Here is a 14,135-nt window from a genome sequence, read left to right as displayed (position 1 = left end):
ACTCCCAGGAAACATTTGGCAATGTCTGGAGACATTTTTGGTTGTCACACTTGGAGAAATGGTAGTTGCTGGTTTCTAAGTAGGAGAGATCTGGGGGCTGTTAAACATCCTGCTATGCACAGAACAGCCTCCCACAGCTGGGAACTGTCCAACCTCTTATGCCAAGGTTGAGAAACTCTGATTTAAAGCTTGTAAGATAATCTTTCCCTTTCTTACATTGTGTAGGGTCCCAAAGGAGAAAGAGGAGAGAAAGGAGAAGCTGGTCCGCCTGGAGCTGCAGGACCTCCTGGTGCTAAGGGACCACCAGGTGACGATGGGCCTAAGGGTAACCCGGTGAGTGACCTTGGTCCTCTTTCAAGTGGCATCTCTGTCAAAGCCACTTTGGAGCTTTTCAAAATAAGATTAAAAATCATGAGACTATGGCCTACAGCTAGCGAAGCTGACTTTTCATTGTTTCCCATATTCATAAGCATTATCAATTTATTTCATTTTTTTAAATTCTTCTAGCCAGATAAGGGAAATATTCTCATATGGGTAAACCATGGCTTTCACTTCTTACACATCAGAATATCATGATTTTATAAAAAATTTTTAAATTTGTTTTCTTTCCTTTAAAAACATGATTTTAGGGTCCTGTTGGTTTTCCTGGAGATCCTGGTCCTCCCGGGGAACCCGGCCCTGCAGTAAGTATCGTGGAAAAACAAAGCAGTTATTCTGCTGGGGATGTTCCCAGTGCCTCCATTGCTAATAACTAAAGTCTTAACTACTTAAGTGGATCCTCAAAAATAAAAAGAAAAGGATAATGTAAATTGTAGTCACAACTGCCACAATAATATCCAAGTACTTGGAGACGATTCGACCTGTGCTGCATGATTATTATTATCTCTTCATTGGGTTGGTTTTCCAGATTTTATTGTGTTGTGCATACTAATTATCTAATTATCTGAGTAGCAGCATTACTATTATTTCAAAGTTGCAGGATTTTTACTTTTATCTCAGTATCTTCTCTAAAATGTAAATCCTATCTCAGAGTACACCATATTTATTCATAGTGAAAGGATGCACTGGCCTTGTATACTAATTATATCCTCTGCTTTTCTTATATTAAGAACATACTACATTTTAGATTTGATGTGGTAGCAGTTTCACAAATTTTATGAAAAGAGTGAGAAATACCATAATCCTTGAAAAAACAACTCAAAGAATATACTACTACTTTTCTTTGTCTATCTGTTAATAACTTATCTCAAGGACTAAGATAGTACACCCCATCTTTTTTCTGATAAAAGTAAATTAATAGTGAGAAATATCTGGTTCATTTTCTATTGTCCATTACAGGGTCAGGATGGCGTTGGTGGTGACAAGGGTGAAGACGGAGATCCTGGTCAGCCGGTAAGTAAGCACACTATTTTGGTATCAAGACATTTTAATAAGACTCAAAATGTTGTAAAGAAATTATCAGAAATCATCAGACTTTCAAAAGCATGACTATGTGTGCACACACTTTTCAGAATGAATTATCAGTTACATCTGAATTCCAGTTTAGAGTCCGTCTTACATGGGATGTTTCTTATTTGATGTGATTTAAGGAATATAAGCAAAGTCTTCATAATAACCTGTAGTCATGCCATACTAGTGATTTTGTCATAGTGTGTCAAATTTAGCCATCTTGCCATTTGTGTTAAATAAAAAATCATTTTAAAAACATAAGTAAGACTTAAATGAAGAAAATCAGGTTATCAGGATATCATTAGCATGAATTACTTCACTCACCTAAATGAACTCAGCATCTTATTGGACTTTTTTTTTTTTTTTTTTTCAATTTTTAACTTGGGAAATACAATAGGAGGCTTTGGCCACATGTGGTTATTTAGGGAGGAAGTGAAGGAGGGCACTAACTTAAGTAGGAGCCAAACACAAACTGTACTGTTAACGTAACTTTGTCTCTAGAGCCGTACCCACTGGACATTTGCAGTAGGTAAGACTTGTGGGTCATGTCCCCGCATGTTGTGTATTCCTTGGCATAAAAATGCTAGTATTGCACAAGAAGAAATTTAGAGGTAATAGATGTATGGTCTCCCAAAATTACGTGATATGAGTAGAATTATTAACCATATGATTCTATTAATTAGTATATCTATTAGATGCTTCTCAGAGTCAAATTAGCATTTAAAAAAAGACAGTCTGGATTAGAGCGAATTCGATTCACTTTTTTCCAGCAATGAAGAAGTTTTCCATAAGAATTGACCAGGTCTAATTATAGCCATTTGGAGGAAGTTTAGGTATCTGAAATTGGGCTGAGATTTTCCAGGAAAGATAGATGTGGAGAAATCAACAAAGAAGGTAGGCTTTAGTCCAGATTTTGAAAAGTGCTGTGGGCCATAGAATAATAATACCCAATTGCTTAAAAACTATTTTCCATATTTTATAGGGTCCTCCTGGCCCATCTGGTGAGGCTGGCCCACCAGGTCCTCCTGGAAAAAGAGTAAGTTTCTTAAATTCTTTATTTGAAACATCTACTCATTATCCATTGTGTGTATAAATTTATATAATATATGTAAGCTGTAGGCAACACATCATAATGGTGCTGAAGAATATTAAGTCCTAGAGATTCATTCCTTATATTTGTCAAAATACTTATTAAAATAGAACACACTTTGACAGATTTAACCAGATTTAACAGATTTAATGAAAAATAGTTTTCCACTTCTTTGTGCTTAGATCTCCGCCACCGTACAAATATTGTAGGCTCTTCTAAAAGACTCTGATGGTACCCTGAACTTCAGCTCATGATGTGCTACAGGGAGGCCAGTTGTCCAAAGTCCGGTGCTTGTTGAAAATGTAAAAACCTGAATGCAGTATCAATAGAATGAGCTGAGGAATCAGCATATAATGTTAGATCTCTTTATACTATCCAGCTACTCTGATTTGGAAACAATGGCAGGATTTTAACAAAGAATTACGGTAAAACATAAATAAAAAGATCTTGTTCAAAATATTGGCTACCGTGGACCCTAGAAGATTTACTTTACTGCCTTTTTCCTACGATTGTACTGTTTTTATAACAAAACAATCCGGTTGACCTGCCTCTCACAGCTCTTGTATCAGTATACAGTGTTCTCCTGTATTTCCTTTAGTCTATTTTCCAACCTATCTATGAACAAAATAAGTGATAAACATCAAAATGTATTCTGTAGGCTCATTTCCCCCTCAGCACGCCAAAGGCACAGGGCAACCGGGGACACTGTTGTTTTCTAGTGGCATCTTCATCTAATGGGATTTTCACACTGCACGTCCTCATATACACAGAGTGTGAACAGGTTTTACTTCTGTCTCTCAGGATAAAAATTTGAGTTAACATTTACAAGCGAACATTTCTTTTTGACAGAAATCAACTTATTTTAGAGTAAATATTTTCTCCGAATACCATTTTCTTTTCATTGACCAAGTACCTTTTTTACCTTTCTCCTCTTTCGCATTCTCATTATTATTCTTACTGTAATTATTTTGTTCTTTGTTTTTTTTTCTTTAGCAGCACTAAAGTATAGTCTTGGTTAAAAAAAAAAAGTATTCCAAAACAAGCTTTGGAATGCATACGTCTGTTATTCTGAGAAAATAATTACAAAGTGTGACATGGTTCTCAAGATCTGTTGTCCATCTTTGCCTGCAGTTTGAATGTCCTTAACACTCTCCAGGTGAATGTGTATATATGTTCTAGTATTCCAGTCCTTTCAGAAGAATAATTATGTAAAATGTCTTTGAAAGTGGGTTGAGAAAGTATGAAATCATTTTTTTCTTTCTCTCAAATGATGGAAGGCTATTTAATGTAGTGGTTAATCAGGCAATGAAGTCATACTACCTGGCTTTTAACCCAGCTCTACCATTTATTACCTGTGCTACATTGGGCAAGTGACTTATCCTGTTTCTCAGGGAGGGCCTACTACCTGGGGTTTAAGATAACTCATATAATACAAAAATAATAATATATGTTCACAAAATAATCTTAGCAAACATGCTAACATGTCCTTAGTTATGAAATAGTTACTGAATATTTATAAGCAAAAAAGACCATCTTGTATAAGTATAAAATATTATTCTTTTGATACAGAGGGAAATAAACCTTCCTTTAAGTGCAGTAACTACTGGAAAAAGAGGGACTACTTAAAAATCTATTTTGAATACTTTGTTAATATATATTAAAAGCTTCTCAGCTCATTCCATTATCCAAAGCAAACTCTCAGTGAGTGCTATCCAGTGCAGTTTTATTTTAAAATATGTCAAACAAATTATTTATAATCTTTGATAAATTGAACTAAGTACCATTTGCTATTTGGGATGTATTTTAATATGGTGACAGAGTAATGGAATGAATTAGTTTCTTTAGCTAGACAATGGTGGATTATGTGACTTACTCACTTTGAAAACAACTGAATGATTTTGAAATTTTAAAAAAGTAAATAAATAAAAAATATACTAGAGAGTATGAATGGAAACTTTTTTTTATAAAGAGAGGGCACTTAGATGTGAACCACTATATCACATGCCTCTTTTGGATTAATATATGACTTAAAACTTATATGCAAATCTATGACAAAACTATCAAAAAGGTATTATCTTAAATCTATTAAGCTATATGTGAAAGAGTATTTCAGCACAATAGTTAATATTGACACTGTTGACACTATTATAAACATTTAAAATATTTCCATTCATATAAACTAATTTTTAAACCTTGTAATACAATGCAACAAACTTTTCATTTTTATTATAGCAGAGAGTTTTAAAAATATTTGTACTGAATACTTTGGAATGCATAATGATCAACAGTTACACCTTTTTTTTTTTTTATGAGTGAGGAAAACATTTATTCCATCTCCAAAATTAGTCTAACAGAATCCGAGGCTGCTGTGCGTCCTCCCCCAAGGCTTTGTAATACATTCAGGACCCTCTAGGGGCCGTGGGGTGCGCCCCACACCTGACAACAGGATATTTGCATAAAGCTGGGTGTTCCGGTCAGGCAAAGCTCCTCCCTGCAGCCAAGGGCTGGGGGCTGGGACAGGGAAGTGCGGCCCGAGCCCCCTGCGGCGGGCACCGGCCCTGCCCCTCAGCTGTCAGGAAGGTGGCTCAGAGGCACTGGCACTGGGTCGTGACCCCAGAATCAAGAGCAAGCTGACACTACAGCAGTGACCACGGGGCTGCAGGCTTCCAGAGCAGGCACGGGGCTGGGGGCACAGACGGCAGAAAGGAACCTGAGTGAGGAGGAAAGGAGCCCCAGCCCAGCGCCGGCAGCAGAACAGGGGGAAGGTCCCACCTGGTCTTTGGCAGAGAACGGCCGTGAGGCCTGGGCCTGGGCCTGGGCCCGGCGCCTTTGGGCGGGGGAGAAGCTAAGGCACTCGTCAACCAGCGTGTTAAGCACTTCGAGCTACTCTGGGCGGGGCTGGGGATCATTAAAAGCAATGACAGAACACGTCTAACTGAAAACCCTTTCCTAAAAATTGCCCTTGAAGAGCCCTTGGGGCACAGGCAGGTCAGGCCGAGAGGCTCTGGGCGGCCGGGGCTGGTGAGACAGGAGCTCCGACAGGCCGAACGAAAGGGGCCCGCAGCTCCGGGGTCAAGCCTCCGGGGAGGAGTCCGGGAGGAGGGGAGGCCCCCCAGCCTCCCTCCCTGCTCTCCTTATCAGCCCCAGCTGCAGCTCAGTACGCGGGAGGTGGCTGGAAGCCCTCGGCGGTCTCGGCGTTCTGGGTGAAGGGTGGCTGCTGGTAGCTGTCCCGAGGCCCGCCGGGGTCCGGAGTAGGGTCCACGTAGTTCTGGATGGAGTCGTCCACTCCGGCCTTGTAGCGCTGGTAGGCCAGGGAGGCCAGCACGCCCCAGGAGAAGATGGAGAAGAAGCTGAAGGTGATGGCCGCCCGGGCCGAGTCGGCTCCCACCCGCACATCTTCCAGATTGGTGGCAGCCCACTGGTTGGTAAGGAAGCAGAAGCCAACGAACCACAGGAAGGTCCAGAGAGCTGAGAAGAGCAGGTCGCCGATGACCAGGAGCTTGCGGTCAGTGGCGTTGCTGATATGGGGGAAGCAGACGTCGACCACGGAGAAGCAGGCGGAGGCCAGGAAGGCCAGCACCCCAACAGCGCTGCCGTAGCGGCAGGCATCCTCGTTGCGGTTGAACACGCAGTACTGCTGTTGGGACTCGTGGGTGTTGCTGTAGCCCTCACCGAAGATGCAGGAGAACACGATCAAGGCGAAGACCAGGCACACGGCGCGGACCGCCACCTGCGGCTGCGTCAGGAAGCGCCGCAGGTCGAAGGAGCCGCCCGCCTTGGCCGCGCCGTAGTCGCCGCCGCCGCCGCCCCCGAGCACAGCCGAGGAGCCAGCCGGCCGCCCCGCCCCTGGCCCGGCCCCTCCCCCAACAAGTATACTTCTAATGAGTAACCAAAGCAAACTTCTAGAAAGACCACCATTCAATTCTAGAATTAAGAAAATGGTATAGAAAAGTCAGCACATTTACAAATATTTAGATTATATTCTGCAGAAAACGAGCCAGTGTTTGATAGTGGGAGGCCCATGTATTTGTATTCTCATTCATTCACACCTGGATTAGACCTCTACATTTGCTGCTTAAATGAGGTAACATATAAGAATATTAACCATTGATTTTTTATTTCTCACTCTTTATAATGAGAATAAGGTTATATATTTTTCACAGATTAGAAATAATTATATATTATATGGTATATAGTATACACTATATACTATAATATATAGTATTTTTATAATATATAACATATTAAAGGTGTATTAACAAGAATGTAGTATACACTCAACAAATTTTAGTTATCTGTTGCTTTAGGAGCATAAAGAATAGCCAGTGATTTTTTTCAATTCAAAAGTTATGATTACATGATATTAGTAAATTGCAAGTTTAATTGGTAAGTTTCTTTTTTAAATTTAAATATCAGAAAATTAGAGAGCAACAAGTCATATTACTCTCTTCCTGTCAGTATTTCTAACTACACAAACTGTCTTGATAAACTCTCTTGACTAAAAGGAATTTAAAAACCTTGAAAAAATAAAAATATGTTTAAATGCATCAATAAGATGGGTAGAAAATAAGAAATTAAGATACTGTGTCAGTAAAGTTATAACTGAACCTCTCTATAGTTATACAGGCAAATGGTCTTAGTGGAGAGAGCTTAGAAAAGGCTCAAAAATATATGGAAACTTCATTTGTGTCCAATTAGACACTGCAGATTATTGGATAAAAGATAGAATATTGAATAAATGGTGCTGGGGCAGTTGAAAATCTATATAATAGTAAAATTGGACTTTACATTTTTCCATTCACAAAAAAAATAATTCTACTTGAATTAGAATCTTAAATGTAAAAAGAAAACTTTGGAATACTTCAGCAAAAATTGTTGGAGAATAAATTTTTAACCCTTAGTTATAAATTCTGTTCACACATTCTGATCAGAATGGAAAATACTGATGTACCAAATATATTACACTGAAAAATTTCTGTTTATCTAAAAATATTGAAAAGACATTGAAAAGATCCAATTAGGAGAAAATACTTTTAACATATATAAAACTTACAGAGAAGACTTTTCCAGAGTCTCTAAGTATATCCTACAAATTAAGAAGGAAAAACATCAAACAATCTGTAGGGAAAAAAAATCAGCAAAAGACATGAAAAGATATTTGACATAAATGTTCCACAAACACATGAAAAGATGTGTAGAAGTTAGGGAAATGTGTGCTAAAAATTACATTGAGATACTACTCACGTCTATCAATTGACAAAAATTTAAGTCTGACAAACCAAATGTTGGAAATAATGTTTTCAAAAAAAATAATGGGGATTATTATATACAGCTAGTATATGAGTTAATTGGTAAAACTGCTTTAGGAAAATTGTTCAATGTTACCTAGTAGAATTTAACAATGAACTTTTCCTATTTTGCAGTTCCATTTCTAGGTACATACTCTGGATGGCATCTTACACAAGAGACACATGTAGAAAAATTAAGTGCATTGAGATATATTCATAAACTGAAATATTATATGGCAGTGAAAACAAATATATTGCAGATATGTGAATCAACAAAGATGGATCACAAATACCTGATGTTAAGAAGAAAGTACATATAATGTTGAGCTGGAGAAGGCATATAATTCCACTTATATAACATGCAGAAAATTAAAAACATGGTTAGCATTCAAACATAAGTGCTAAAAATGAGTTTAAAAATTAAGGCAATCATTAATCAAAATTTAGAATGGTAATTTCTCTAGGAGAAAGAGGATTGCAATACTTGCAAGTGACATGTAGGAAGTTATACATTTGTATGTTGAGAGACTTAAGACATTAAAGTTCTTAACTGATTCATTCCCTGTATCATCTTTTTCTTTCATATTACTAGAAAATTCTTTTGTGAGGTTCTCCCTTTTCGACTTTTGATGAGATAATCTCATCAAAAATTTATAGATGTTCTAGCCTCCCATTTTAAAAAACGGTTTTTACAAATACGATAAGCTATTTTTATTCCACTCTAGTCACTTTATAAGCAAAATTAGGAGACTTTGTAACCATGAATTATTAATGACAAATCTTACAAAGCTATTTACATCCATTTTGATTTAGCAGAAACATCAACCTTAGGTCAGCCCAATTGAGCAACATTATGCAGGTTTTCCTCTTTTGAAATGTGGCATCGTTAAATTTAGCCTGAAAATGATATTTAACACAATGTGTTGTGTTCTGTATCAGGATTGGATAAACTGGCAGGTTTAATTGGCTTTCTCCGTTTTACACAATAATCGTTTTTCTTTATCAGAGTAAAATGTATTTTTAATGGTATAAAAGATTACTCTAGTGTCAACAGTCTTATTACTAAAACTATAATTTGCTCTGATTTAACACTAGCATATAATGTTTCCGTTCTTTTGAATTACAACCAACCAAACTAGTCAATTTAATCAAGGGCTCCAACTTAACCTAAAGAAAAAAAAAAAAGTAGCTTAGCTGAAGAAATAGAAATACAAATTATTTACTTAGGTCTTTCTCAGCCTATACACTGACACTCTTCACAACTTACTATCAGCACAAAGTAGTCCCAAATGCTGTTACGGTAGAATCAAACAGACCTAGTTTTTTAAATCCTTGTTTTGATACCTAGAAATATGACTTAGGATAAGTTAATTTCTTTGAGTCTCAGTTTTTTCATTTATGAAGTGGGCATAATAACTAATTTTCCATGCTACAGTAAGGACTAAATTAGTAAAATGTATATCTAAACCCCCAGGTCTAATATCTGGATTTATCAAGAGTTCAGACAATGAATGCTCTTCTTAAGGAGTAAATACAGGTTTTGAATTATGGCATCATTTATAAATGAAATGATCACATTAAACAAAATATATAGATAAAATAAAGATTATGACATCTAATTTCTGAATTATATACGTTGAAATGAAAGTTTATTAGCAATAAATTCATAGTAACTTCATAATTTCATTTTGAAGTACAGAATACTGTGATTCTGTTGAGTGATACATATTTATATTATTTAGTTTTTGGTGTAAATTCACATAAAATCATGTAACATGAACTGTAAAGGAATTTGCTATGAGAACTATTGCAAAAACCAGAGTATTGAATTCATGATGACTGCATATAATTTTAATAAAATGGACTTGCCAAGCAACAGAGATTTAGAACTAGTTTCAGAAATAATAATGTGATTAAAATGAGTTATTTGAAAAAGAAGTACTTGGAAACTTAAATGTACTGCACATCTATGAGGTCACTCTGTTTATGCACTGGATGAACACAGAGCACCTGAGCCCAAAGGGGTATGGTGCAGAGTGAATTTTGTAAGTTGTAACTGATGAGGAGAATTGTGTCTTCACCAGCCTTTACATTCAGCCAGCAGACAGTAATGTCTTTGATGCAGGAATCAATTTACTATCACCCTTTTGGAAATAGCAAAAACATATTCCTGTACAACAATTATAATATCTGATCTACACACTTATGATTTAATTGAATACATAATTACCTTATCATTTATGTCCCTTTAGTTCTTCTAGAAAATATAATCTTAAGTAAGCTTTGTACATGTGTTATGGAAATTAATATTTCTCTTATCTTTTGTTTCCCTACATTGGAGACAACAGAAAAGTAGACCAATACAAATTTTGCTGTAACATCTCATAGCAGAAGTAGCAATGACTAGCAATGTGTTGGAAAGTGTTGTCACTTTTTTCCTTGAGTGAATCTTTCAAATAAACGATAATAAACCTCCCTAACAGAATATTGATCAGAATGTTGTGAGTGGCAGTGATACTGAGGAATAACAATCTAACAGTTATTGAACCAGTAGAAAAATTAAGTCATCATTTGTAGCACATGTACATTGTCTCACACATTTTAATACTTGAGAATAAATGTATATTTCCTTAAGGCACTAGAAGATTGTGCAGTTTGTATCAATCAGTCATGGAATTTTAATAAGTGAATTTATCATTATAGCTGTTTAAAACCAAAAGCTAGATCCATGCCCTTTTACTGAAAAAAAAATCTGGAGATGACTAAAATAATTTAAATATTGTAACCTGAAAATGCATGTATTAAATGGAATCTTAAGGAGTCCATCTCACGTTGCCAAAGAAAACTTTATAATAAAAAAATTAAAGCAATGATTGATATTACTAATTGATAGAAATACAGAGGAAGCTTTAACCTACCATATATACCATATAATACATAGGTAATATACAATAAATATATATTATAATATATAACATATATATGTGTGTATTTGTGTGTGTGTGTGTGTGTGTGTGTGTGTGTGTATATGTATCTGTTATTTCCATCCCTGTGCCTTTATTCATGAATGTGAATGGTCAGATGATAAAGTGTTAGAGGGAAACATCCCTCCCATACCTGTGCACACTATGATTAAGAGATTAGGTTCTTAGGAAAGCCTTCCCCACTGCCAAACTAGATCAGTGTACCTACTCTGCATGCCTACTTCACCTTTGCGTGTTTTACAGTGTACTATATTTGTTTATTTTATTGTCTACCTTCATAACTAAACTTTGTGAATCCCTTAGAATTTCTTTTTTCTTTTTTTTTTTTGTTGTCCATGCACAGGATATTGCTGGCACATAAGGAAGACTTAAAAATTTGAAATATGTATGGAAGAGTGGATAAATTGTGAAATAATACTGTAATGTGTAAATAGTGGAAAGAGGATTATACTGTGTATTTTGTATAAAGTATATTTCTCATAGCAAGGAAAATCTCATGTAACAGTGATTACTGATAGAAACTCAGCCAGGGTCTGTTTTATTGTATCATGTTTTATGAGGCATTGTCCAATCAGAATACTTATTATTTCATGGTAGTACAGCAAGTAATTCACTACATTAAGTCTTGCTGCTCTGTTTATGCAGATACATGAGAAAGAAATGACTAAAACAAGAATTTGTTCATAAGCATGAATAGTTTTTTTCAAAGGAAACTTCCTATTCTCTTGGAAAAAGTGTGTTATCTGTTTTTCATCCTAGTTTTTCTTCAAAAAAAAAAAACTATGCCATCTGGAAAAAATATCAGGAATAAATGAAAATGGAAATATGAGATAAAAAACAGAGTAAAACCATTTAATGTGGATTTCTACCATGATAGACATCAGGCATTCTTTCAAAGAGGAAAGTAATCCTTTCGATTTGAAGAAACTTTTTACTCGAATCAGTTTTGTAGCTGTGTTGTAGTTTACTTGTGTTTAAATTCTCTAGGCTTTTCAAATTCAAATTTTCTTTTCTCCCAAACAGTATTTATTTTTGTTACATTTTTAGACAGTTGATGACTTGCTTTTTTTAAGCCAGATATTTATAAATCTTCTAAACGATGAAGTTCAAGTGTGTAAATGCAGTCTTGAGGTTAATGCCCCATACCTTTATATCACGAAAAACCTTCATACAATCAGGAAATGCCCATTAGTCAGCTGAATCTCAGAATTTCTGTTCTCCAAATAATAGTCATTATGGCTGTTTTATCCATTTTGAATAGGTTATATTTTAAACATTACAACAAAATGTTTTTAATTGAAGTACAACTGACTTACAATATATTAGTTTCAATGTATAACATAGTGATTGGATATTTTTATACATTATGAAATAATCATGACAATAAGTGTCATTACCATCTGTAAACCAAAATGTTTAAAGTGTTAAACCAACACTGTAAGAAATATTTGAAACTTATGCTTCTATATAGAAATCCTCTTGCATAAACAGTATGAAATTCAAAAGATAACACTTAATTTTTAATGCCTGTGTTGTTGTTAACAAATTGCTACTACTTCAAGCGTCTGCTTACAGAATTTATACATTTCTTATCTTTGGGTCGAAGCACAATGAATGTCTAATAATAAATGAAGTTAACGGTGATGATGTTGAAAAAATAATTACTAATGATATATTAACTTTCTCTCTGAGAGATAAATGAGGCCGCAGAACTCTCTAAGTTTCATAAAGTGCTTGATACTCATTTTAAATGTGGATTTAAAAGACCGTATGAAAAGACTAGCATGACTCACCATTAGAATATTAATATAGCATCTGAAAAAGTCAACCTCCTGCCTCACCTTATTTTCCCCATTTGATACCATCTCTGCTACACTCCCTAGCCTCCAATCTCAATCTCATTTAATGATTTTGAGCACAGTTTATAACAAAAACTGAAGTAAACAAATGGGAAACAAAGAGTATAGGGGAAAATTAAATACAACTTTTTTAGGGATTATTGTTTCTTTTGTAAACTCTGTATTATGTCTGAACATATGCAGAAAGTTTCAGCACAGTTAAGATTCATATAGAATCTTCGTGTTTACTGAGTATTAATACAAATCAATTAGTAAGTGGAAATGAAAAAATATTTTATAAGATAAATATCAATTTTATGTCTTAGAGTGAATCTATTATGAATATATATATTGTGCTGCCCAAGATAATAAAGGCCAAAAGCACTCTTATTTTAGTGGGCTATCAAACCAAGTGTCCTGTTTGCATTGATTTGAAAGGTTTCTGTGAAATACTATAAGTGAAAATATCAAAGACCCAATGTAATGAGTAGGAACAAAATTTAGATATAGTGGGAATTTTTAGTATATTTCTAGTTTGAAAAATCGTTGTCCTTGATACCTTGAATATTATATGTTATATAATGTAAATGATTCTTTTCTACATGTTTGTTATAAGTTTTAGAAATTTCAAGTTTTGTATTTCACAGATGACTTATGTAAATGTAAGAAGGAAATCTGAACGCCAAATTTCAGGATTCGATTATATATTACAAGATCATATTCTGCAATATATTTTTAACCAACTTTCAATTTTCTGATTAAAACAAGTAGTTTCAAATATGGAGTTTATATTTTTCAGGGATTATAAACAGCATGCATAGAAAAAGTGATTTGTTGACATGGTGTCTGCAATTATATTTTGAAAGTCAGTTTTGTTTAACCTGATTCTTAGGTTGCCAGCATTGTGAAAAGTTTTGGTAAAATACTTTAATAGAATTTATATAAAATAACAATATAGAATCATTTTAGTAATAATAACAATAACTAATATTTGCACAGTTTTTTCATGTCTCAGGCACTTGTTTACATTTACAAGTATCAACTAATTAAATTCTCCTAACGACGCTGGGAGACAGCTACTATTATAATCCATATTTTGCAGAGAAGTAAACTGAATCACTCATAGGGTGTATAACTTGCCAAAGATCACAAAGCTAGTTGGTGGCAGAGCCAGGATTTAAAGACAGGAAGTCTGAGTCCAGGCTTTATGATCTTAAGCACCAGATTCCGTACCTGTATTTGATACAGCTATACTGGAAAGTTCACAAAATACCTTGTTCATGTGTTATATCATTTAAATTTAATGACAATTCTATAGCAAGAGAATTCTTATTAATAATATTTTATGGATGAAAGAACTGAAGTTCAAAAATACAATTTGTTAAAAGTCACACAGCTAATAAAAAAGAAATAATTAGGTAAATAGGTATCTCACAAAGATAGAAAACTATATATAAATATATGGAGTAGTATTATGAAAAGTTTT

At 35.0% G+C, this 14,135-nt stretch overlaps 2 protein-coding genes across 4 annotated transcripts in view; one reads left to right on the top strand and one right to left on the bottom strand.

Moving 5' to 3' along the window:
• Positions 1-14,135, top strand: part of COL11A1 (collagen type XI alpha 1 chain) — a 491,277-nt gene that overhangs the window by 455,390 nt on the left and 21,752 nt on the right. For all 3 annotated transcript variants that reach the window (XM_032487215.1, XM_032487218.1, XM_032487217.1), the window contains 4 exons: positions 226-333; positions 630-683; positions 1,339-1,392; positions 2,432-2,485. In XM_032487215.1, the coding sequence (XP_032343106.1) occupies positions 226-333; positions 630-683; positions 1,339-1,392; positions 2,432-2,485 (270 nt within the window). The remainder of the gene's footprint in view (positions 1-225; positions 334-629; positions 684-1,338; positions 1,393-2,431; positions 2,486-14,135) is intronic.
• LOC102520475 (synaptogyrin-2) lies at positions 4,835-13,931 on the bottom strand. The gene is made up of 2 exons (XM_032487356.1): positions 13,883-13,931; positions 4,835-6,463 (listed from the first exon to the last, which is right to left on the bottom strand). The coding sequence occupies exons 1-2, from the start codon at positions 13,929-13,931 to the stop codon at positions 5,694-5,696; spliced, it is 819 nt and encodes a 272-aa protein (XP_032343247.1). The 3' UTR covers positions 4,835-5,693.

Source organism: Camelus ferus, chromosome 9 (genome assembly GCF_009834535.1).
Source record: "Camelus ferus isolate YT-003-E chromosome 9, BCGSAC_Cfer_1.0, whole genome shotgun sequence".
Lineage (NCBI taxonomy): Eukaryota > Metazoa > Chordata > Mammalia > Artiodactyla > Camelidae > Camelus > Camelus ferus.
Note: the sequence above shows the minus strand (reverse complement) of the source record. Positions and strands in the feature narration are given on the sequence as shown.